Consider the following 27,115-nt stretch of genomic DNA (forward strand, 5'->3'; position numbering starts at 1 on the left):
CATTTTCCTCTCTTGAAAACTCAGCTCAGGAGGACTGATCTAGCCAAGAAGAAAGCCTGCCTCAAAAAAGGCTCTACTGATGAACTCCCAGAACTAGTGGAGGAAGACAGTGTAGAGCAGTGACAGGACTAAAACCTTTAATCAGTTTGAACTGTTGTGAATGTATTCTCAGAGCATTCAAGCAAATCAGTTTTAATCTATCCTTCAGGCAAAGACAAAGTTAATTCATTTTCTGACCATAGCACTCAACTTATCTCAAACCTACATTTCATCTTCCATACTTTTCTTCTTTAATACCTTCCATCTCAGACGCATATTCAATATTTACCTGCTATTTTCTTCCTTCAGCTGCACAATTTTGAAATAGTTAAAAATATTAATTGCAGGTTTTCCAGAGAGGTTTCCCTTTCCTTTATTTAGGACTCACAGAGATCTTCAGCTGTTTCTGTTTTCCCCTCAGTGACTATTTTCAAAGATAACTACTCCAGTAAGTTTCACTGCTAATGTAGAAGCTCTCACAAGTCCCTCTATCCTATCTACTGGAGGCTTCACATTTCCAGAGACATTTTGTGAAGTAAAGATCTAGTTTCACATTGCCTGTAAAAGACAGCCAGGAAACGTGTGCTCTATAATTGGAATATGCTGTGAAGCAAGTTACTATTGGAAGTCTTGGCTGAGGCAGGCAAAATGCCTTGTTAGGATGTCTGCTACAGGACAAAGACTCCACTCCTCTGCATTGCCAGCTGCAGCTACCATCATGTTGTGGCCTGAATACAGCAGAAGGTGGAAAACGCTTCCCTAGTAAAGGTTTATGTCTTTCGGAAGGATTACTGCAATTTATTACATGGCAAAGAAGGCACCCCAATTACTTCTAAATTATTTCAGTTATGTTATAGCAAGCTGTCTGTGGTGAAAGAAGACATTTCAACAATGAAGCTATAAACAGATAAAAAAACCCCAGCAATAGCAAAGTACTTTCATTTGAATCGATTCAAGGTTAATGTGACAAGAATTTCAGGAATGCTGCATATAAAACAGACAAGTATGCTTGCCAAGACTCTCTTGGAAATTCTTCTTCAAGACTATGGTGAGAGCAAAACAGGGCAAAGGTAATACTCAGTGAGGAGCTGGCAGTTAATAAACAGATGTTTACATAGTTATACGATTTTGGCTCCTGGCAAGAATATGATGGTTTGTTTAATAACATACTTAAGCATAATATGTTGGGCTGTGAAATTTTATTCAGACTCAGAGCCAAAAAATGTTATCAAGTGAAAGCATGTGGCAGCTTTTCAGGTTGGAAGGCTTTTGTTTTACCGGAGAGCCCATATACCTTTTTATTTTTAGTATTACTACAACTTTCATGTAAATTGAGTCAAATACACAGAGTATTTTTCCTCCCTTATGTCTTAAAAAGAGTGGTCTGAGGTCACATTTATAAAGCTGATAAAGGTTACTGATAAAAGCAATTAATGTAGCGTGCTTCTATTGCAAATACATGCTCTATTGCAAAGACCACTAACTTTAAGATAGACCCAACTGGTGAATTGAAAGACTAAATCTGTGTTCAGATGCTTTCTTAGTCAAAGTTAACAATAAGACTGCAGGGGGAGGAATAAAACTGCACGCGCAGGTTATGTAAAATTTAGAAACTTAGTAAAGTACACTTAGAAAAAATACCCAAATTTAACAAGGTTGTTTTGACCTCATTCCCTATCGAACTACACAAGCTTGTGCTAGGACAAAGTGGAGGTGGGAGCAAGTGCTCAGGAGTGGTTCCATACCACTGCTAATGAAGATCAAATTTCAGCACAAGGGAATTAAAAAACAAACACACATTTCACAGAAGGCTCCTGTCTGCCTTGAAAATAGATGCTGAAATATTACCCAGCAACATCACCATGTTTAGTAGCCTGACTCTAAATAATAGATCACATATTCAGTTCATGCATCACCAAAGGTTGGACACAGCCCCAGCTGAAAGAGACAGGAGTAGATATGGGAGGGACAAACCCCACAGCTATATCATAAAAATTGGGAGAGTATATTCTAGCAGCCTATCCCAATGGGAAGGTTAAAAGGGCCCTGAGGTACCCCTCTGTCTCCCAATAGTCCAGCAGCTAACGTCAGCACCAGAGGAGGATTTAATTTTAAAAGAGTTGAATCTCATATCGTAGGCCCTCCTCCCCACCATCTGGCTAGTGGGGACATTCAGTACAATTCAGCATGACAACTGCCTATTCAGAAGGAAGGACAAAAAAAATCCACTTCTCATTCAGGAAAAAAATTAGGCAGTTCCCATTCCATCTTTGAGGGCCTCCAGCTTAATCCAGATCTGTTGAGGAGTTCTGAGGATACAACTCTGTAATTAGAGTACAGAAACTGGTAGTAATAAATCAGCAAAAGTCTTGTTTCCTATTTGAAATTCAGGCTTAAAGTAAATTTTGACCCTGAATTTCCTATATACTATTTAAAACTTGACCAGAATATTTTGATATCTAATGAGAGTCTTTATCCTTCTTCTTTCATATGTCATATAATAAATTTGAGGTCAGAAGATTATCTCAGGTTGTATTAAGATACTGTTATGAGAACATATCTATCACATCACATCAATATATTGTATCTTTTATATTTATATGATTTCTATTATATTTATTATTTACTTAATAATAAATCTGCTTATCATTTGTTTATCTAATATTATGCTATACCAAATAATAAATTTATCCAGCCATATATCTACGACTTATTTAATATGCAGAAATAAAAAGATACCAAGATATAAATGTTTCTGATTCATCAGTCATTCACCTGTGGAAAATCACCCATCCAGTGAAAAAAACAAAACAATAATTGGGAGCTTCTGACATTGTAGTAGCAACATGGATTAATCAGAAATCACTTACGTGTGTATGCATTGAGAACCAAAATCTTGATTTTGCTTCTCTTGGAGCTGCAAAACAGCACTGCTGGAGGATTTTCTTCATTAGATACACATTTCAGTAAGCCAGGTGCTTTTAAGAATTCATCTTTCATGTCTCCCACAATTTTCACAACAAATTGTTTTCCCTTGTTGAAAACTTGATCTTTGGTTGTTTACAGCCTTACATATTCAACATTTATGTACAGTGATGCTGTTTTTCTCTTCCAGGGACAGATTATAAAGGATGTAGAATAAACGAACCTTGGTGTTGCAGTTTTTCCTGTTTTTAAAGTCTATTTTATCAAAACCATAGCCTCACTGCAATATCCAAGGAGAGAGAGCTAGGTTTGAATAAATTAAGCTTTGCATCAATTCAGCTGTTATATCCTACAAAGTGTAATCAAGATACTGCTTCTAGGGTCAATGCATAACGAATGCAGAACTGTAGCAGAGAAGCTGAAAATTGGTGAGGAAAAATAAAGTATCATTTCAGACTTGCCAAAACCTCTAAAACAGTGGTATTCCTTCTGCAGTTTGTAGCAAAAGGAATACCACCATTTCTTCCTCCAAGCCCTAGGCCACCTAAAGAAGTACATCCATGCTGAAGAAAAAAACAAATTACTTCATTTTTGCAATTCTGTACGCAATAGCTTCTGACCCCAATGGGAACTTCTTAGCAAATATTTTCTGATGACTTTCGGATTTATTGCAGGTATGCAAGCTTCACAAGCACTTCTCTTTAAACAGAACTCTTTTCTCTTTTTTTGATCTATTTAAATGATTTTGAAGTAGCCTAGTCATTAGTGACAGTAATTCCAAGCAACCTTTTAAAATAGCTGTGGCATGACATCCTGTCCTTCCATGCGAAATTAGCCCTGCCCAAACACAGAGCCTTTTGCAACACTGTAACTGAAGGAGCAGCTACGTGAAATTTGGTCAGGTTTAAAAGTTTCCAGCAGCAGTGCCAGCACTTCTGAGTCCTATACATGGGATGGTTGCAAATTTTATTTTATTTTAGCCCTCGGTGAAATTGCCATGTGTTATTATGAAAGATGACCAGTATTATTGAGATTGCTTTTACTAATGCAGGTTCCCTGCTTTGTCTTCAGGGCTGGGCATAGGCTGTAGCTGCCTATAACAAACTTCCTGTGGATGCAAAGCAAATACCATAAAGAGGCTTGACATGGCATGAATGCCAGGGGAAGGTCACAACCCAAAGCCTGATGCCTATAACACTGCTGTGTTTAAGCTTTTGTACTTCCTGGGCTTTAATATCGTATTGTCTGATATTACAAGCTGGTTCGTGGAATGGTGACATTGTATCAAAGAAGTTTGCCTATGCTGAAAAAAAGCTTCTAATCCTTTTTGTTGAATAGAAAATCTGGAAGGCATGAACCTCAGAACTTGAATAGAAAGGCCAAATGAAATTTCTCTGAAAAGAAATCAGAATTTGAAAGGGTAATTCATTTTTGTAATGGTTGTGATTGACAATGCTGGAATTTCTAACACTCAAAAACATTTTCACCTAGCCCTTTTTAATGCCCTTTGAGCTGTTTCTGCTCTGATTATTTTTTAAATATAGTTTAAAAGTAGTGCTGCTACATTTCTGTTTAATTTCCTGGGTAGAAATGTAAATAAATATATGTGATACTGAGTGCACATGAGCACAATAACTCTTAACTGTAGCACATGGTCGGTACATCTGATGATGCAAGAAGCTAATTTGATAGGGCACAGCTGAGGAAATCCAGTTAAGAAAACAGGAACCAAGCATCTGTTTTGTTTGACTGTCTCAGAACTTTAAATGCTCCCTAAGCTTTGTTGCGTTGTTGGGTTCCTTGTCTTTTCATGACATGAGAAATGCTAACATGAAGGCTCCAAAAATTAAATCTAATCCATCTGTATCTGGCAGACATGTTCTTATATGAAAAAGAGAGGAAACCGTGGGATAAGACAGATTTTTTTTTTTAGTTACAAATAATTTGTTTCATTTGTAATCAAATAAAGCTGCAGTAATTGAATATATCTTAATTTTCAATTTTTTTCTCTTGCTTTTCAGTCCTTGACATACTTGTACCTACATGCACTGTTCTACCAGTTATTTAAATAAAGCTGTAAAAGTTGAGCTTAAGGATTAAAGAGAGAATAAGCTTTCTACTGCACAGCCTATTCTGTTAAGGTTTTTCATTTCATTAGATTTGAGAAGTGGCAGTCAACATGCTCCACTCCCCTCCCTTCCCAAGCAACACCTGTCAGCAGCAGCCATTCAGTCTTGATACTGGCCTAAATTAAGAATTGTCAAAACACAGAATGGTTTGGGTTGGAAGGGACCAAAACCATCATCGGGTTCCAACCTCCCTGCCGTGGGTAGGGACACCTTTCACTAGACCAGGTTGCTGATAGCTCCATCCAACCTGGCCCTACCTGATTGATGTGCTATCTGTGTCACAAAAAATGCCTAAAAGAAAAACAGTATTTCAGGAAACGTACTTCAATCCCATTTAAAATGTCAGTGGTATAAGATTTCTTCAGAAGATCATCTCAGACTTAGACTCTAAAAATAAATGAGCATTGACCATTTAGATTAATACTTTTACAATATATTAAAATAAGAATTTGAATAAACCATTAGGAAATAGCTGCCACAGTCCATCAGCAGCTAGATAAGTTCTACTATTTCTGTTTGGAAAGCAGCTCCTTCTTGCTTTTGTGAAAAAGGCAGAAGCTCAGTGCCTTTTGATTAGGATCCTTGCTTAGCCTAATGGTTTCTTCAAGTGGTTAGTGTTAGTTGCTGGTTTCTTATGGCAACACCAAAGCCTGCTTATCTTAAAATGTGTCTGTATGGGTAGACATGGCATATGTTTGAAAAATTGTCTGGTCAGGTCTGACCCAAAGCAGTGTAGACCGAACCTATGATTGAAATATAAGATGGTGATTCAACAAAGATGTTTATCTGAAGAGGCAAAACATTCATTCTTTGATGCCACTGATCACAATTCAAGCAGAAAATCTGCTTTGGGTAAAAAAATGAAGAATCTACACATCCTTAGAAAATTTCATACAGTCCTGACAGGGATTCCTATATGACTACAGGAGAAAGTCTAACACAAAGCCAAACTGGACCAAATGGGGATTTGTTCTGATGCAGTCTCTTAAATATTGATTTAAGTGACCTTAGGAGAAGCTAATGTGACAAAGAAGATACTTGAGCTATCCATCTCTATCAGAAAATTTAGAGTTTTCCAAATGACTTTGTGAACTGCAAGGAACTGTTAGATCATAGTGATTGTTTTGACACAATGGATATAAGTATAAAATATTAAACAACATAATATCCATCAGCCCCAGAGCATCCAAATATTTTAGATTCTGGAGATACCACATCCCAGTGATACTCAGCACTAGGAGCTTTTTATGCATCAGAACACAAATAAGAGAAATGAGGGAAAATATTTCATTAGGAAAATTAGTCAAGGCTCAGTTTAACCACAAAAATCAGAGTGCCTTAGTCATTTAAAGCAAGCTGCATTTTTAAAGTGTCATCTTAAATTTAACATATACATTAGTTTTTACATACCAACAAGTAAAAATACCACTGTTGTAAACAAAATTAACTAGACATTGATAAAGCTATTACAATGAACTTTTCATTAATAGCTATACAGATTTCTTAGCTGTCCTACTAGAGTAGTACTATGCCATTTGTTATACTCATGTATTTCATAGAGAATTTCCACTGTAAACCTGAGGCACCTACACCAAATGTATCTTTAGATACAGAAATCTTTAGAAAAGCTAAACAAAGCCAGAGTGCTTCTCTCTTTTCTTACTTTTTTTTTTTTTTTTGTAAGCGAGCAGTAGCACTTGAACTATCACAGCCATAATAAAAGCATCATCACTGTTACAACATCAGCAACAACAGATGCCATCTCTTCTGAGAGAGCCATTTCTCCACACTAAGAGACAGCATCACTTCCAGCTAGAGGTTAACCTGTGTGGAATGGGAGGTATTCTTCATCTCAGAGCAAAGATCAAGTGCCAGCTATTTCAGCAAAAGCTGCCAGATCTTTTACTGGATAAAGTCATGTCCTGTTCAGACCTTTAGCTGCATCCTCAGTATCTCTTCTCCAGGCTAACTAACTAGATGTCTGAAGTTTTTCCCACTATGAAGAGATGATTCTTGCAAAAGTCTTACACTATCACATGAAACGTACTTTAAAATGCCTGTAGTCCTGTAATTTCAGGAATTTTGTGTCAAACATATGTCAGATTCAGTTACACTAATGTTGCTTGGCATACAACAATTACATTTACAGACAAAGTTGAACAGTGCCAATTTGACTCAACTAATGTAGGTTTTAAAGCTGTAAGGAATTATTTATTTCAGTCTGACTGCATATGTAACAGAGAACTTCCACCTGTAAACTGTGCACAAGGACTATAACCTCTATTTCATCAGTTTCAAGTTTTCTATAAGCATTGCTAACCACAATTTCAGAGTATGGGCTGACCATGGATAAATTCTTTCAGATGTTAAATACAGAACGAAACCTTATATCCTATTTGCATGCAGCCTGTGAGCTTTTTTCTCCTTGATTAAAGACCCATCCTTTGTGAGCACTGTCTTCCTCAAAGATTGTGTTAAATCCTCAGTTACTTTGAGATAAGACCTTGACTTGAACAGAGTTGCCATTTTGGGGGAAAACTAAAGCTAAGGCAAAATAACAATGCAGTAAACAAGCAAGCATCTGATAAGCTCTGTTAGGAGAACACCCTCACAAGAGGTGTGCCCTGTTCCTACTCAGACCTTAGAAGGACCTACAAATCCTGACCCACAGAGATTTGAAGGAAAGACAGCTTAATGCCACTCACCATAGATGCTATTATCCAGCTCTACTCTCAATAAGTATATATAAATTAAAATAAGTATATTCATCCTAATTAGCATCATTGTTCTTTTATTATTTGTACCATGTCTACTTCAATATATCCAATACATAATAAATAAAACTGTCAAAAGAGTATTTTTAGTTCAAACAGAAGGGGGAGATGTAGGAACCCAAGGCAAAGGGAATATCCCCCTGTCTGCCCTGAGGTGCTCTGACTTCCAGGAAAACACTAACTTTGACCCTCATTCATGGGGAAGACCTCCTAAGCCTCAAAGTAAACTAAAGACCACAAAAGTGTGAAATAAATTGTAGAGATTGTAGAGAGTAGTTTAGTATGTCACATAGGTAAGAAATTTAGATTTCAAGATTTTTAGCTTTATAAATAAGGACAAGATAAAAGATACAGAGTGTTGTCTCAAGTTCCTTTCTTCTTTCTTCTTCTTCCTTCTTCTTAAGTAGTATCTTATAATTAAGTAAAAAAATCCACATTGCAAGTCTTTAAGAGTCAGTTACTGAGCTAAAAAAAGAAATAATCTAAGTATCACTTCTTAATTAAGTAGTTTAATTTTTAATTAATTTAATTAACATTTGCCTTGGGTTCCTGCAACTGCTTTTTAAATTAATTTGATTGGTAAACTTGAGAAAGACAAATATGTTTCAATGGCAATAGCTCTCTCATGACGAGGGGAATGTCCTTCCTGGTCTTCAGCAGTCTGGTGTCCTCTGGTTGGCTGACTTATAAACTGACTGAGCTGCAGCAATCAACCACTACCAGGGATAGGAGTTAAGGATGTTCTCAGTTACCCTCTCCAGGGTAGGCTTTGGGAATTATTCTTTTGAATACTTGAGAGGTGCAAACACTGATGGGCGCTTTCCCAGTACACAAAGTACTGCTGATTATTCTCCCCTGCGTGATCTGTTTGATGTAATGCTGCTCTTAAAGGCAGTTTTAATAGGATGCCTCCCCTCTTACCAACCAGCCTCACTTTCATAAAGCATGTGGGTGTTTCACGTCTTTGGGATTCTCTATCCATGGGTTCTGCAGTTACTGGGGGAAAGGGGCAGATGCAGCTCATTTCCTTCAGAAAAGAGGCTAAGAAGGGTTCTGCCAGAGCAGTTGTGTTAATTGTTAAAGAAACATACTCTCAATGCCAAGCACAATGTAGAAATCACTCCGTCCTGCCTCAGTTCTGGGCTGCCAAAGCTCATTTGGTAGGCTCCCTAAAGGACAAAGCCCCATCTGTTAAGTCTCCTGTATAGAACCTCATTGATGGTATCACTCTTATGCATGAACTAATAGCTAGAGAAATTACTTTAGCATTCATCTTGTGGCTGGTGTGTAGCTGAAAAATAATTCTAAAGAAGCATTGTCTGGAAAGGATGTAAGAAATGTCTATTTACTGCTGAGATTCAGGAGGAAAGATGGTGGTTTCTCTGCACAAAATGTTGGTTCTTCCATTTCCTTTAGCATTGGTCACACACTCTTTGGAAACTGATTGTGAATGAAAAAAGCATCCTGTAGTTTCTTCCAGGAAAAGATTTTATCTGAGTCCAGCTGGAATTTTCAACAGGAAGTCTAAGCTTTATGGCCATGTTTTGGAAAGAGGTAACCTTGCAATACTCTTGAAAAGTAATTTCCTCAAATGTTAATGAGATATACTCTAACTAGCAACAAAGGCAAAAGAAAACAATTTCTTGTTTTGCCAAGTGAATTGAAAAATGTTTTCAAGGAAAGGAGATAATCCTGCCAGCATAAACACCATTAAATAAGCCACATACATGCCTTCTATTGTTTTTTATCTAAGCAGAGAGGCTGCTTAAACATGTTGAAATAATAGGCCTTTTATGTTTGACAAGAAAATAAGTGGCATGTTTCATTTCCTTACTCAGACTGAATTAATATTAAAAACCTCATACCTTCCAAGAACTTAATCATAATAATTTTAATGGAAAAATTCAATGTATAGAATTAGATAATAATTGCTCTTTAAAAAATACATATTCTCCTAAGAAAAAGCTATAGAGGTCTAGATAAAAGCCTCATCTAGCCAGAATTACCTCCTAAACTCTACTGTGCTGTTAAAATGTCACTTGCTCTCAAACAAACTCTTACCATGTAGCCACAAAACACATTTACATACCATTCCTATATGGCTTGTTAAAAAGCTTTCAGATTTCTTTGCTTTAAAACATTCAAGTTTGAATTAAAAATAAGAGAAAAATCTCAAAGATCATAAATAATTCCATTATTAGATCATACTCATACTCCCTGAAGTACATGCTCCTGGGCCTTGTGTGTTCAGTCAGGAATGATTCCAAAAGGTGATCCAAGAAAATAAACAATTAATACACTGCCAGTATTGAAATAGTCCTCTTAAACCATAATGTATGGTTTAAGAACTGAAGTGAGCAAGTTTATCCTTCTTAGTATAAGTCTGGATGTTCTTATCTATATCTACGTCCTTCTTATAATCTCTTTATGTCTTGGACTTCATGAAAATCCGTGGTAATTTCTAGAATCTATAGCTTCTGAACAATAAACATTTATTTCCCAGCTTTAGTTTTTACTCAGATATTTGATGTCTAATGCTCTTACTGATGATCAGTTTCTAAGCAACTGGTAAACAGGATTTTTTAGCTGTCAGTTTCCAGAGGAAATTGCAACTCATTAAAGTGAGCATGCAAAGCTAACCTCAGATTGTAGCCATTACACTTATTTTCATGTTGTATTTAATTTAAAATGTTTGATCAGAGAACAAGTCTCCTAGGATGCATAGCTTTTCTAGAACACTACAGTGAACAGCAGTTCTTCAACAAGCCTCATTACATTCAGTGCACAATATCAAGCAATGTAAAGAGAATGAATGGTAGCACCACATTCAGTTCATTTTATATTGATAAAGCTTTGTGTCTCGGGACTAACATGCTAATAACCACATCAATGCTTGTTTTGATTAAATGGATTTCTTCCAGAAGTGGAAGCAGCAGTGACAGAAGTATATTGCACTAAGATATTCACATACTTATGCAAGTGGAATGATTAAATTTAGCATCAAGTTACAGGTTGCTCTCTAATTCAATCTCTAATTCTCTCATTCAATTCCACCAATGAATGTTTAAGTTACAACTGGCTTGTGCATCCTCTGAAGTTCAGCTGTCAGAAAAAATCTTGAACAATTCAAAAGTTGTTAGCCAACTCACCCTACATGCTTGTGATTTTTGCTTGTGATTTTTGTCTCTGTGACTGGACAAGAGTCCAGTCATGATTATGGACATGATTATGGCGCAGAGATGATTATGTGCATCAGACAAAATACATCAGAACAGAACATGACAATAGCACAGTTAGAATGTGCTAAGCTCTCTGGAACCTTAATTTAATGGCCACCGAGATCAGAAAAGGATGACTAGTGAGAAAATAACAAAAACCCTCAAAGAAAAATGCAGTTATCTGCTGATAACATTTATTAAAAGACATTCAGTCAGTGTTAAGCAAACCATCCCAAGGACTTACCCTGCTAAATAAAAGAATGTGATCCTCAGAAATAAAGAGCTTATTTTCAACACCATGCAGGGCAGCTTCCAGAGCAAAACTGCACTCTGTGTTTGTAGAGTCAAAGCAGAAAGTGTTACTATGTGGTGAGTATCAGCCCTGCCAAGATCTGACAAACCCAAGGAGAATGAACATGATGTTTCTTTAAGCATGTAGTGCTTGAGCTGTTAGCCATTGTAAAAACATTAGGAGCAAGAAAGAAAATAATGAACATTACTGTACCAAAACAGGAAAAGCAGATTTCCCTCCCACCCACCCCTTGCCAGTTACAACCCTGGTACTTTTTATTTCCAAAATATATAATGGCAAAGGAATGTGTCTTTCTTTGCCTGATGACCTCTGATTTGGAGAAGTAAGCCATTCAGCATAATTTAGCACACAGAGAAAAAAGAAGTTTAACCATTTCAAAGGAATTTCAGTTCTTGTTATAGCTCTGATTCTTCTGAATGCTCATCATACAGCTTAATACCCATATTGGATGAAAAGGAACAGTAACTCATCAGAGACGGCCTCATTCCAGACTCACCCCTTCTCTCCCCGCCCATGCTAAACAGCTTCCATTTCCTTGTGAAACAGCAACAGCTTCAGATTACAATTCAGTTCTCCTAAGGATATTCATGTTGCATTTACCTTAAGAAATCATGATCTACCAAAACATTCAAGAATTCAGGTTACAAGCCCTACTGCCAGGACTGCAACCTTTTATTTAACACAGATTTACATGACAAAGAGCCCAAATACTGACCAGTGCCTACACCTGATCTTAGAAGAATAGAAATCTCTTAGAAAAGATAAAGCCTTTACAGAACAGAGAACAGCACAGCATAAAGCTTATGGCTAAGAGAAGAGTTAAAGGTGGGAAAGTCTGGTTTATTTTTAAATTTATTTTATATACCTATTTAGAAATTAATTCTGTCAAATATACCCCCCTTATCAGAACAAGTAGATTCAAGACTATGCTGAATATAAGGAAGTTTAACAATTTTTTTACACAGCTGGTATGGAGATGAGTGGTTCAAGATGAACTGGAATTACACTGAAAACAGCTCTTGACAGCAGTGAAAGATGGGCTTCTGTGATCTTCAAGAGGCAGGTAATGACTACTTAAAGCTTCATGGTCTCAGTGCTTTAAGTCTCCAGTTATTTCCTCAGAATCAAAAATTATTTATTCTCAGAGCAAATTTTTTTCAAATTCACAGTGCTCTCATAAAATCCTAAATAGAACCATTACTCACAGATACTGACATTTAGAAAGCAGTGCAGCTAAACTTGTGATCCTCCCCTTTAAGATACGGCTAGACCACCCCCAGGGTTACAACTAAAGTAGTTCCTTTTTTAAATTTGCTTTTACCTTTTCTTGAATCCTCTTGGCTTTCACTGTCGATATAAGTTTCCAAACTGCATGGATAGGAAGCTTTATAAAACAGGAGAACACAGACTTATGCAGCAGATTATCCATAATTTAGGCAATTTCTCTTACTGCTTCCCTGTCTGGAGGTCTGAATGCATGTTTTCTGCCTCTTCCCAAAGACTCGTAGTCCTCGAATGTTGCACAATCTTTTTCTGCAGAGCAACTGGTGAAAATCAAAACATCAAATGCAGAGCCTCCAACAAATGACTAGTGTTAAAGTGCCACAGGGGCAGTGTGAGCTGCAAGAACTGAGGGGCAGTTCTACCAAATGCAAATCATTTCCCTGGCAGCCTGCTCAAATAGCTCTACTTCTGGTAAGAGCATTCTGCTGCAAAAATCAATTAACAGTAACTAGCTCCTGATTTTTCCTAGCCCCTCTAATGCCTGATGCCTCTTAAAGCTTGTTCAGCTGCAGTAAAGAGGTTAGAAAACTGCTGTTTCCAGCACATTCACCCCTCCTCCTTAAGCTGTATTTCACCGACTGCACTGTCTGGTTTCACTTTTGTTTCACACACAATCCTGTTATGTGGATTTCAGTCAGATTAATGCTTTCGTTCATTCCCTGCTTCCTAAACTGGAACTGCAAGGCACCAGTTACAGAGCATAACAGTGCAAGCTCAGATAAAGCTTACCTTGCAACTAGGGGCTTTGCCTTGAATCTTACCTACAAACTCATTTCCTTTCAAGTCATTGCATATGTCTTTATGACCCCTTCTCTACTTTGCACTTTTGATCAGCAGACAAGTATTTGTCTGGCTTTTGTAGTGGATGGAAAAGCAGCAAAGCACATTTCCATCAATTATATTCCTAAATTCTCAAGTTTCAGAGTTATGGAAGTTTGGGAGGATGTCTCCCTCTCTCTTTTGTTGTTGTTGACCTTTTATGCAGAGAAGTCACAGAGCTGGGTTCTTATTACAGTAAAGCAATTTAGTCCTCACTACAACTCCAAGTCTTTCCTAGGTATGTCTCCGTGCATAATAAATTATATTAAGGTCAGTCTCTACCCAGGCCATTCTATGATTCTATTATTTAGATCTTGGCTAGTGCTACAGAATTTATCCTGAAGCTATTAAATACAGCTGCTAAAGACTAACCAGCCAGAGAATGTTATGTCCCTCCTGCACATCAACATTTGTGGGACACAAAAGAAATAATTTCTTTACCTTGTCAGCACAGTTTGTGGAAAGTAATCCATATTGTAGGGAAATAATACTGCTTTGCAGGACTCTTCTCCCACTCCTCCCTTTTAGTCTCACAGCTACAAAAAAATCTTTCAATGGATTCAGGAAAGAATCCAAGACAGATTTACATGTTTGTTTTCAGTGTTAACTCATCCCACACTACTTGCACATATCCCTCCCTTCAGGTTTGATGCTTGACACAGGCAAACATTCTGACATTTCATGCTTGGAAATGTGCCTTGAACAAATCCTTTTTGTGTTCCTAAATGACTGTTTGGCTGCTTATACTTCAGCCCATCTGTTTGGATGGCACCAAGCCTGCTTACAAGGTGATCTTCCTGTTTCACTTCCTATCCAGAGATGCCAGCCAGTTTTGGGCTCTCAGCACAATACCTCTCCTGCCCTCACTTTGGTACAAAGCCCTGCTGAGTCAGAATCACTGTCCCTGTGCTTTATAAAATTTGTTGGCACTTGTGTGACTCTGACCACCTGAACAGCAGAGGAAGAAAACTGGAGTTGTCAGCTCTGTAAATTGCCAAGCACACTCTTTACTGTGAAGCCAGGAGAATGTTACAAAGATCAGTGACACATCGTAGCATGGGAATTTTAATTGCTCTGCAAAACCAGGATCCCCACAAGAAGAAGCACAAGAATACTAAAAGCAAAAACACAAGCCACAGGCATAAAAGAGTCAAGCAGGGGAAAACACTGAGCTCCACTTTGCTGTAGTTGTTCCTTTAAAATTACATATACTAGGACATATTTGTTTTGTATAACCTCAGACTTTTACCTAAAAATCACAGTGTTATGTTTATGCCATTCCCTGCAAAATCATACCAGGCTGAAGCTGCTTCTTTGCAAAGTTCTGAAGTGCATGACCAAGCTTTTTCAGAGGAATGGAGCATCATAGGCTTGTTTCAGATTGGCCTAACAACACTGTTTCAGCAGGAGCTTCTACACTTTCTGTGCTGCACAAGGGCGCTTAGGGAGCACAAAAGGAGACATCTGCAGTAATCCAGATGGATGGAGCCTCAGAAATGTAGGACAACATCACCTGGTTGAGCCATACCTTGGAAAATATCAGAATTCTGCATTTCCTTGATTAGCACCTAAAGTCTTTATTGAAACAGAGAGAAAGATTTCTTAACTAGGAAATATTTGCCCTGTCAAGATTAAGTCAGTGGGTACATATCACAAATATTCTTCCTTCCTCCATCCTGTTTAAGAAAAGCAGTAACAAGCCAAGAAAAGCAAAGACAGGCTTTCAACAAAGAGTATCACCTGTCAGAATGTTTTAGTTTAAGGGTTTAGTGAAAAAGTCTCCTTTCTCTGGTGTAAAATAACGTGACAAAATTTCTGAATGTGTTCTGACACCTGAAAGAACAGTTTCTTGCTGTGCCCTGTGTTTTTACTAAAGAAATCCCCTCACTTCTCATGCCATGATATGTTTAAAAGAAAATGGAAGAAATTTAAACATTTTGTCTCTGCCTAGGAATGATTCAAATTTATACTAAAATTATGACGTATTATGTGTTCAGAAAACAGCAAACAACAGGGACTAAACTTCTCAGCTCTGGCCTGGCAACTATCCAGTATCAACAAGAATAGCATTAACCTATTTGTTCAACTAATTCTTGTGGTATCAGTCAAGGTGAACTGAGCATCTCCCATACAGCACTTAGACAACCCCTGCCCTGTATTATAAGCTTCTCTAATGACAGAAACAAAATATATCACTAGCAGCCAAAATCTACAAACTGCATCCAGATCCCGTGTAATAGTAGCAGATAACTCTCTTTTGACTGAATAAATAAAACCTGCACCAAAATATAGATATGTATGCATCTGCATAGGTATATGTGTATAACTATATGGATGTAGGTACTACTTATATACACAATGCCCCCACCCTGAAAACACATTTAAGGAGCTGGTGAACAAACACAGACTTTGTCCTACTACTCAGTGCAAGCTGCTGGCAGCAGGACAGGCAGCAGCAGGTAATTCTTGCTCATTGTGAGCTGTTTAATTGTCTTCTCTGACCATCTTGATATCTCAGCCAGACACCTTTGCCTTCTAAAGCCTTTCATTGCAAAGGTTCTCTGTCCCAAGGAAGACATGGCATTTGGGTCCTTGAAGCATATCCTATATGTATAAAGGAAGTATTGCGTTTTGGCTTTGTGTATTGTCAGAATAAGAATTTGCTTCTTCCCCCATCTCCCCCCACCTCATTGCTTTGATAAATAACACAGAGCTGTTAGTCTAACATTTTCAACTATTCTAATTTTCTGTATTTTTGAGCAGGATTTATTAGTTCAATTCTAGTTAAAACTTGATCCACTTCTTTTACTTTTTTTTTTTTAATTATGCAAACTCTATTTTTGATATGCATCACTAATCTAGATTTTCTAGGATTTTAATGCTTCAATTTTAGTTCTATGTCCAGTAATAGTCTCCCAAGTCCAAAAAAGACATGATTATACTGGAGCATGTCCAGAAAAGAGCCATGAAGATAATTAAGGGACTGGAATATCTATTATGGGAGGAGAAACAGAGAGCTAGGACTGTTTAGTCTGGAGAAGGGCAGGCTCAGGGGGATCTTATTAATACGCATAAATACCTGAGCGGCTGAAATGAAGGAGGAGCTTGACTTCTCAGCAGTGCCCTGTGAAAGGACTAGACGAAATGGGCAGAAACTGAAATGCAGTAAGTTCCATCTGAATATAATTATTTATTTATTAAACCACTGTTATAGTAAGAAGCATTGAAACCTGCTGCTAGAAAGGTTGTGGGAGTCTTCAGCTTTGGACAAGTTCAAAGCCCTGCAATCAGTCCAGAGCAGTCTGCTCTTTCTGATTTTGCTTTGAGCATGGTATTGTACTACACCATCTCCAAGGAGTCCCTTCCAACCTCAGCTGTTCTACGATTCTGTACAATTATAAGCTATTACTATAAAAAAACCCCTAAGGATATGCAAATGGGATAATTAATTCTGTGTAAAAGTAAGTGCTTTTTAAAGAAAGAAGATACAATTAAAGAAATGTCACCAGTAAATTGATTCCAAAATATATAGATTCATTGCTGGTGCAGCGCCAAAATATAATTTCATTTTATTGCAAGAAAATTTGCCTGAGTTTCCAGAATGCTTCTCAAGCACAATACAGCACTCATGTGTAGAGGCATTCACACAGGCATCAAATAACTACATATACTACAAGTCTGGTTGCCAATGGCTTACTTGAAACTGTTGGACCAGATAACTGGTCTATCATTCCTCCTAGATGCTGAAGTATTTTCAGACATTTTTCTACCTCTCCCAAGCATGCATGAAGCAGTTTGCTTCCTCCTTTTCCTCCTTATTTACCAAGATTAAAAAGTCATGAGGAGCAACTGGCTGCAATGTTACTTCTGCTGTACCAGGGCTTCAACTAGATGATGTCACTCTAAGAAAAGAGAGACCCCAGCTGTAAAAAAAGCTCAAAACCCAGCGCCTGTTTCTCAAAACTTCTTTCCTTGGATATGCTCTTCATGTTCCCCTGATTTAGCCTGCCCAGTCAGAAGATAATGTCAAATATGCAGTTTTGCAGGAACAGGAAGGAACAGGTTGATAAGATAGTAGACAGAGGCTGAGACTTCTACACTTATGTCCTGCTGCATTTTCCTTGACCAAAGCAGTTTCCTCCCGTTGCATTGTGCCAAGTAAAGGAATGCATCAGAAGTCAATGGATCATAAGCAGGGTGTGTGATCAGGTGCCACATGGCTGAGAAGTGGCTGTCAGTGGAACACACTGTGCTCACGTGCCTCTCAGAGACCATGTACACAGATCTATCAGCCCAGCACTGCTTTCAGAAACTTAATTTCTTTAATAGCCAACCTTGAGGTCACAATCAAAGAGTTAATTTCCCATGGATAACAGGCTGAAGTTTTATACCCATATTGGCACACTAGAAACACAGAACGGATATTCTTATAGCCACTGTCCTACAAATGACCTACCTTTTACTCTCTGCACAGCCAGGAAAGCTATTTGTCTTTTTAAAGCTCCATGGTATTAGGATTTGGGCCCCATTTGTTACCCACACTCCTAGTTCTTTGTGTTAATGAGCTCTAATCAGCAGCCTTCCATTTTATAAAGTGTCACCCTCTAGTGCATTGTATAAATTTATCTAAATTAAAATCACACCCTATTTAAAATTTGCCTCTTGCTCTAAAATCTCTTGATCAATCATTCTGTAGTTTCAGCCTAGCCTCTACAAATTTGATCAATGTGTGCTTCATTTTGTCTTCCAGATTGTTTAATAGAAACCTTAATTAGTGCTTTCATTAATTAATACCAGACCCGATACTGATTCAGAGATATCCCATTTGATAGCTCCCTCACCACTGGTGTTTCATTGTTAATTATCCTGACACTGTAGCCCAGGCAATTCTGTATTCCCGTTACAGGTTTATGAAGCCGAGAAGGGCTTTTTTCCTTCTGAATTCTTCCTGAAGGAGCTTCCCACACATAGCAACAAGAAGCCATGGTAGAGTTAGATAACAGAAATCCACTGTGTTTTCACTTGTCTATTAAACACATCATATACTGCAGCTTATTAACTTAGTCTGAACAAAAAAGTTCAACTAATTATTCACACATGTCTCAAAGGAGCATCAAAACCTCTTCTTCACTGCACTGATGGGCTGTGGGTTGGATTTAGGGTGCTTCACAGAGAAGTGGGGCTAGAAAGGCCAGGTGGAAGTTTACTGCTTGTGAACCTGGCAGCCAGCTGAGCTTTTTCTCACCTCTAACTCTTTCACCCAAGGTTAAACTCATTATATCACCACAGTCTCATCTGTCTAGCCCAGTTAATCTTCCTATAGCATTGTTAGCATTGTATCCTCAAGTTCCTATAGTGTTGTATCCTCAAGTTTGCCTTCAAACACTCAAAAGCAGGTAGCAGCCCACCCAAAAATCCACTAAGCTCCTAGCCAGCAGAAAGTGCCTGAAGTGTGGAAGAAGAGGGACTTTACTCATTAGTTTTCCTTTTTTCAGACACACAACTCTTCCAACTCCAAAGAGGACTCATCTGAACAGTTTCCATATCTTACTCAGAAGAGCCCTAAGCCAAAACACTTTCCCTGGAGGTTTGCTTAAGGTGGAGAACACTTACAGTACAGTCCAGTTTCTAAACAAGTGCACTTATTTAAGGCATAATCAGAGACACACAAGGTGAGATTACTGAGAAAACCCTCTCCTACTCAAGTACAAGCTCTACAGGTATTGTATCCTAGAGACCAAGGACTAGATCTGTAGGTATACTTAGGGATACAAGATTCATACTTGCTAAGAGCCCCATAAGAGACTGTAGGAAAACAGGAAAGTCTTTCTCAAACTAAGCCTGATTCCAGCAATTTACCTTTAAACACTTAACATTAGCTTTTCAAAATATTCCCCTCATCAGACTAGGGAAGGATAACATGGAAATTCAACATGCATTCTGCCAGATTTGGCATACAACTTTCTCCTTGAAATTAAGGAGTCTCTTTCCTCAAGTGAAAATAGCCCCTTCTAGAAATTTAACTTTACTCCTCAAACTTGTTGCACAATTTCTTCTGCTATATTTTCTTGTGACTTTATACCTATGCAAAACCTTTTCTCTTTCTGAATGTACCTACTATTCTCAAGATAATTCTACAATTGAGAAATAAGAAGAACTAACCTTTTTCCCATCTTCTCATGGTCTGTAATTCTTATCCTTTTCCAAGGCCCTTTGAAAGGTTCCCCTACGAACATTTCTATTATATGAATACTACACACCACAGAGGAGGAAAGGAAAAGGATTGTAATATTGGCTTTATAAGAGCTCACCTTAGGTTCCCTTCCTCTCACTTAAAAACGCCTAGCCTAGTATATGATTTAAGGAGATTACTGCCAGGTAATTCTAGATTTTTTCCTCTTGTCTCTGTGAAGATCTCAGATTTGAGGCATGTGCGTTAAGCAAGCAAGGAGAAGAGATGGTGTGAGTGCATGAAATGTGCCTTATCCTTTAGTGGAGAACATGAATCCTGACAGGATAGAAAGGATCTAATTGAAAGCATATATGTCATTTGAAAGCTAGTGGAGAGTGAGGACCAATTGCTGAGCACCTGAAACTCTAGGTGCAATTAAAAATTCAGCTGCTTAGCATCTACTGAAAAAAGCCTATACCATATTTTATAAAAGATTCCATTTTAAAATATCTATCTCTAAGGGCAATTCATTTATCTATTGATCAGACTAAAAGAAGAATGTGTTGGAAACCTACATGCAGCTAAATGGAAGAACCAGCATGATAGTTTAGAAGAAAAGCTTGCCCAAAAGGCTCTGAATTTCATGCTGTAAATTGGCAAACATCTGACTTGAAGAATGGTATTTGAAAGTAAAAAAGACATTCAGAAAATGGATTCTGAAAAATTATGTCTGGTTTAGACTTTATCTGTTTATATATCAAAGGACATTCTTCCTAGTAGCTATGTGTCAATCTCTTCTTTCTGCCTTGTGCACACTCCAAAAATTATTTTAGGATTGAATTTTCTGTCAGTTTTGGATAGCCTGGATCTCTAGTGTAGATGATATGCAGTCATTTTAAAGACATCAAGAAGAAGCTATTGCTCCCATTATTCACAGATGATCAAAAAAGTGTGCCTAGAGAATAATAGAGGGCTGTATTATTTTCTGTTTTACAAATCAAGGATGTGTCTAACTGAGAGCACCCATAGCCAGATGTATCATCATCTCACAAAAGCCAGCTGCAGGAATGGAAAGACATGAGACAGACACTGGTCATGAATAGTCCTACAAAAGCTTTTATATGAAGAAAGACTGAAAAGATGCAAACTGTTTAGAGCTGGAAGGAGACAGACACAGAGGGAAATGAAAGACTGGAAGAACTAGGTACAGAACATCTGAAACACAGGAAGGAAGTCTGGTTTTTTAAATAGATTTTCTTTTGAATAAAATACGAAGTGATTAATATGTGGATTTTTTTTCTGCATGTCATCTCAGGGGTCAAATGTTACTCAGATTCAAAGGAATATTGAACAAGTAAGTATATAATGGGAACATTCATTATAGAGGGTGCAGACTGGGATATCAAACTATATGCTTCAGGGCAAAGGTCTCTCATCAACTCTAAGGAATTAGAAACCAGACTTTTATAAGCAGTTATTCTGCCAGGCAGGGAAAGAATTGTGAATTCATTTATGATGCCTTTGACTTAAAACACAAGGGGAGGATATAGATGCAAAAAATAAATAGAAACAAAATTAGTAAAGAGACAAATTAATCAACATGTAGTTACTTAGGAAGAAAATCCCCAATTTACTCTTTAGAAAAAGGAAAGGAATGAAACATCAGTTAATCAGCCTGAGAGAAACTCAAGGTTCTGAGGTTAGGCCCAATGAGGTGGAACTATGAAAAGACAGGAAGTGTTCCAAATTTTTGAGTAAAAGAGCATCACATTTATAGAGAGGGTGAAATAGAAATGTGACATATTGAAGAGATGAATAAATGGATTTTTTATTAAAACAAAAATCACAGAGCAGATGCAATACTAAATGTTTAAAAATTTTGTTAATATAAGTTGATGGTTTACCAGGGAGGCAATTTGTCTAAATGATTTGTTATATGTATTTATCATCCTGAGCTTGAACATGGTTCATTTGTAGCAGAGGCAGAAGGTAACATAGAAATGATCATTCCCCAACAGACTGAAACTTGTTGACAGGAAAGGGTGATGAAACCTGAATTATGCGTTTTGTGCACAGAAATTATTTGTCAGGGCTGTTTGACACTGGCTTCCTCTGCCAGTGAATTCTCAAGGAAAGAAAGCGGGAAGAGAAAACCTGTGATCTATTTTCTGTCTCATGAGGCAAATTAGATTAACAGATTCCAGCTGCAGAGTTTGCTGTGGTATTAACTTCTCTCACTCTAAACACTGCCTATGTTGATACACAACCTGTTGGTAGCTGGAGTGATCTTCATTATCCTAGCTAATGACTACAAGTGAGCCATAAGCCATGTTTCAGTCCAGACCATTTTATTATCTAAAAGGACCCCCTAACAAGCTTCTAGAAACTCCAGGCAAAACATGTCTGAGTCACCTTATAATTGCTACTGAAATTCATTGAGCAGCCATGCCCATAAATACCCTTAACTTTTGTGTTTAGCATGGTAACTTTCAACCTTATAAATTCTTGTAAGAGAATCTCTGCAAAGATGTAATTAAATTATAAGATCATAGTGCTGCATGATCAAGCATATTACTGTCAAAGCTATTGCTTTTTCTCCCAGTGTGTGGGACCACATGTGCTAGATTCACTTGACTAAAGGCAAGCTGGAGGGTGTGCCCGTGCTGCACAGATAAAGGTGCATAAAAACCAGAGGTGAGCAAAACACCAACCTTTCATCACCTACAATGGATCACAGACTGGGTGAAAACTTGGTCATGGCACCCCAGAGTGGGCTACTGGTGTGGCACAGCAAGGGATTGAGTTCCCAAGGTAAGAGGTGGGGAGCTGTGAGCCACAGGGGATGGCCCCACCAGCCAGGGCTCACCCCACTGCCCTCATGGAGGGAGCAGGGTAGGCTGGAAGGGGGCAGCCAGGCACAGCAAGTCCATGGGTGATGAGGTAGGTCTGGGGTCAGGCTGGGAAGCCAATTCATGAGTCAGGGGCAGTCCATCAGAAGGGTCCACAGCCAAGCATGGGCATGGCCGTGATGCGGCTGCAATGCAGACTGGTTGGGACCCGAGGAGACAGAGCCTGAACTTAAAACCAGATCCTGTGTGAATGGCAGGTGAAGAAAGACCTCACTGAGTCTTACCAACTTTCTCCCTAAAGCCAGCAGCTATATCACAGAGCACAAGACTGGCCCTGAGCCCTGGCAGTCAAACCCCCAGGAGAGGCCAAGGGTGCCCTCAGGGCCCTGACATGAGGTAGAGACTGTCCTCATCCATTTCTGCCAGACAGAAGGAATACTGCTGTGTTACAGCTGTGTTCTTGTACCACAAGTTACAGTTCTGCGGGTTCTCTTTGCAGGTCTCACCCTTTGCCAGAAGCGCAGTCGTACCCGCTCAGGGGATTTGTCCCCTGAGAGCTGCTTCCTGCAAGAGCTTTTAGTAGATGCACACACAACTAACTTGAGAGCAGAGCAGGCACACTGCATTGCTTCCCCCAGGTACTTTCATCAGCTTCCAGCAATCTCCAGGTCACAGAGTTCCTGCATCAGGAGGGGTGTCTTTAGGTGTGGCAGCCCAAATTAATTTTTTGTGCATGAATTTCTCTAATTCCTCTAAGAATCCATATAAACTGCTGGTGCCCACAGCATTCTGTAGCAATGAACTCCCCTTCTTATCATTCCTTTGGCTGCCAAATTCCTTTATGAATCACTCTAAAAAGCAGAAACTATAAATTTGTGTAGCTAAATCACTGCTAAATTCTTACTGGTAACTGAGAACAGACCTTGATCTAGAAGTATTAATTGCTTTGAATGATTTGATACTACTATGCTCACATAAAAATATAAAATTTTGAGCTTAGAGATATAAGGAAAGCTACTCTTGGGAAAAAATGATAGCGTGTGTTTCACTTACGTAAAATCTGGCAGCCAAAATATTGAGCAGATTAAAAGAGGAAAGTAAGGGGCACGTTAGTAAAAAATTATTGCATAGAGACACCTCCAGAGACTACAAGAGCAGAGCAATCAGTGTCAGTGCCATTATCACCAAGGCTCGGCGTTCCCACTGTAACCTTGTGTTTCTATGGAGAACGCCTTCTTTGGCTTTCTCCCCATTTTGATCAATAGAATACACCAAATATGCTCAAATGCTGTTTCCAGACTCAGTCAAAGTTCCATGATAGAGCAACAGTACACAATTTGTCAGTCAGCAAAGAAAATTACCTTACAGTCACTGTATTTGGGATATTCAGTGAAGCATATAGCTGACAAATGCTCACTAACTCTATGGAGTATGGGGAAATTTGAAAAATAACACTGCAGAGCTGGGACAGATCAAGACATCAGCAGAATACTCTCATCCTCTGATGCTGTCAAACACAGGGACTTTCCCCCATGTCTCTGCAATGGGAATGTGCAATGGGATGAGGATGCTCTGCTATTATACCTTAGTTGCATTGCCTTTTGAAGTGCAGGAAACCCTGTAACACCAAGAAAAAATATTCAGGGATGGAGCACGAGAGCTTGTTGGCAAAGTAAGCTGGGAGTAAATGCCACAAGGCCCAGCTTGAGGTGGTACATACTGTGCATTCCCAGCCTACCCCGAGCTGCTCGGAGCACCTCCAGGCTATTGCTGCTCCCTAACAGCAGCTTATCTTGTAAGAAATGACACCCATTTCCCTATCTGATGCAGAAAGCTGATGCCAGGTGCTCGGCTGGCTTTAAAACACTGAAGAAAAAGGTAGACTCCATTTTCCTGATGATTCCGTTTCAGGTGTTCTCTGTCAAGATTCATCTCGAGGGTTTCCTGTACACAGAACGTCGCTCTTGAGCTTTTGAGCTGCTATGGTTTTTGGGTGGGAAAATGAAGAGTTGCACTTCATATTCTCAGGAGATCATTTCAAGACAGGTTTTTTAGTGGAGTTAGTGGAGTCACAACTGGAGATAGCAGGGTATCTTATACCTCTCTTCCCCCATTTTTTCTATTTAAAATTCATCTTCAGTACATGGGTCACTCAATTTGCCTATAGATGCTTACAGTGCATGTGTTAGACATTACTATTCTCCTTCCATTTGTTTTTTTCCATGGCATTCCATGAAATATGGAATTATGCCGTTACCCTGGGATTTATTACTGCTCTGTTTTGCTCCTCATATCTCGCCGTTCCAGAGCGTAGGAAGCTAACCTCCTGCTCTGTTGTCTCAATGCAATTTCCCTTATCACCTCCTAGGATATCTTCTTCGTAAGCCTTGGACTCTGCTTTAAATAACAATCTTCACACTGACTTTACAAAAAGCACACTGTACTCTCCACTATCAATGCAATGATAGATTCTGGAAATGAATGGATTATGACACAAATCACCAAAAAAAATTATTAGCAGTGCCAGAAAATAACATTTGTATAGACTGTCAATTAACCAGCTGGGAAGCCTGCCTATAGAAAACATCTGCATTTATTTCTACTATATCAGTATTTCATTCAACAGTACTGGTTTATTTTATTCCCTTGATGAAAAGAGTGCACAGAGTGCCTATTAATGGAAATAAAATAAATGTACTTTGTGAGATAGAAGATTGTGTGGATGGAAGCAACTACTTTTGGGAGAAAGGAAAGCAGTATTTTTATCTGGGTTTTTTTGCCTAAGATAGAGTGTTTGTACATAATTTATCTGATGCATTTGCAAGGAGCTCTCTACTCATGAGATACGAATCTCAGGCAGCTAAAGACACAGGCCAAATCTCACTCAAGGGTAAGAGGATCTTTAAGTCCCAGTACCCAGTCAGCCTCATCATGGCCACTGTGATGAAATGAACATCATGTTCTGTAAAGTGGATTTTGTTACCACGGATTCACTGCATACTGATGATGGAACAGACATATATAAAAACACTTTCTGTTCACTCCCCCAGATTCCAGCTTTTAACTAGGAAACGTAATTGAGCTGCAAAATTACCTCATGTATTTTGTCCAGTGGTGGTCATGTCACCGTGCCGCTTACAGGTCACATGTAAGTGGCATAGAAGTAGACATACAGATAACATAAGGAGTGTTTATCACATGCATTTTCTGCGAAAAGTATGAAAACCAAGCCTTACTTCCATTCTTAGATTCAGCTCTGATCCTCTCTACCAAAAGCTGAAGGGACACTAGAAGAGAAAACAGGCATTTTACAAGAGCATGGCACATGTTACATCTTGGCTGCAAATAAAAGGCTTTACTTTCTACAGCTCCTGCACGTCTGCAATGGCTGGACTTGATCTCAAAGGTCTTTTCCAACTTAAACAATTCTATGTAAATCCAGAGTACCTCCTATAATGTTGTGAGGGATGCCATTTATGAACATGCCATAAATTCACTGGAAAACTCTTGTCACTCTTGCAATATTTAAGAAGTTCTAGGTCACAAAACTCCAATAAAAAGGTAATTTCCAATATTATTCTTTTTTTTCCCCTTCAAAAGCATATGTATTTCCAGAGCTGAAGCACTCCTCAGCTTCTTTTAAGTTCAAAAATGTCCAGAATGAACAACAGTCAGCAGCACACCCATGCTCTTTCAGCCAAAGGACAATTCAAATGTTCTACTCTAAATATCATTTACTCAAGAGCACAGTTGTCCCACTGAGTCACTTTTGTCAGGTAAATACAGCAAACGAAGATTGTCCTATAGTGAAATGTGTCATGAATAAACATTGTCAACAGAGCAATTTTGACCAAAATGAAAAACAGAAATTCCCAGGCACTAGAAAAATAATTTCCTAGGTAAATCATATAGTCTCTACTGTCAAGGAAGTCACTCTGAAATTACATTTCTTCCTCTTCAGCGTAAAATTCTGATTGTACTGAAAATAATGGAAATGCTCTTATCAATTTTATGAGGGAAGGATTTTAACACAGTCTTTTTAAAGGAATAGTGCCAGGAATTTGTCAGGAATAGCATTCACCAAGTTACAGCCTTCCTTTGGAGCTTGCAGACGGGTGGGAAACATTTTACCCTCACTTTACCTGCAACCCCACTGGCTGTGAGTCAGAATTTCCATCTGGAGCAGCTGAGCCATTGATGTAAATAAGCAAATGACAAAATTCACCGCAGCATTAGAAGAGGGGTCTTGCTCCCAGTGAAATGAGTTGCCTTCTAATTTCATACCAGATGGTGGGACAAGGTCAGACCTCTTATCACATGTGTAACTGCTCCTGAATTAGTCCATCTTCTCAAACTCTCTGACCAATTAAATGCATTAACCTTCCACCAGGCAAGAGAAGGGCTAGGATGGGCAAACCAATTTCAGTTTGTGTCACGGCAAGTTCCCCTGAGGGTTTGATCAGCTATTTTTTAATAGTTGAGGAAAAGGTTGATAAAAACAGCTGTGCAGAAAAATTAAATATATTTCCCATGTTGACATTTATACTAACTCCAAGTTCACAAACACCTCATAAAGTATCAGTTGTAAGGCAG

At 38.5% G+C, this 27,115-nt stretch overlaps 1 protein-coding gene across 1 annotated transcript in view; it reads right to left on the reverse strand.

Annotated features, from left to right (window-relative positions):
- ATP2C1 (ATPase secretory pathway Ca2+ transporting 1) overlaps positions 1-13,185 on the reverse strand; it is a 67,314-nt gene extending 54,129 nt beyond the window's left edge. The window contains exon 1 of the mRNA XM_068205385.1: positions 12,720-13,185. Within this exon, the coding sequence (XP_068061486.1) occupies positions 12,720-12,827 (108 nt within the window). The 5' untranslated portion in view covers positions 12,828-13,185. The remainder of the gene's footprint in view (positions 1-12,719) is intronic.
- Between the last annotated feature and the right edge of the window lie 13,930 nt (positions 13,186-27,115).

Source organism: Anomalospiza imberbis, chromosome 1 (genome assembly GCF_031753505.1).
Source record: "Anomalospiza imberbis isolate Cuckoo-Finch-1a 21T00152 chromosome 1, ASM3175350v1, whole genome shotgun sequence".
NCBI lineage: Eukaryota > Metazoa > Chordata > Aves > Passeriformes > Viduidae > Anomalospiza > Anomalospiza imberbis.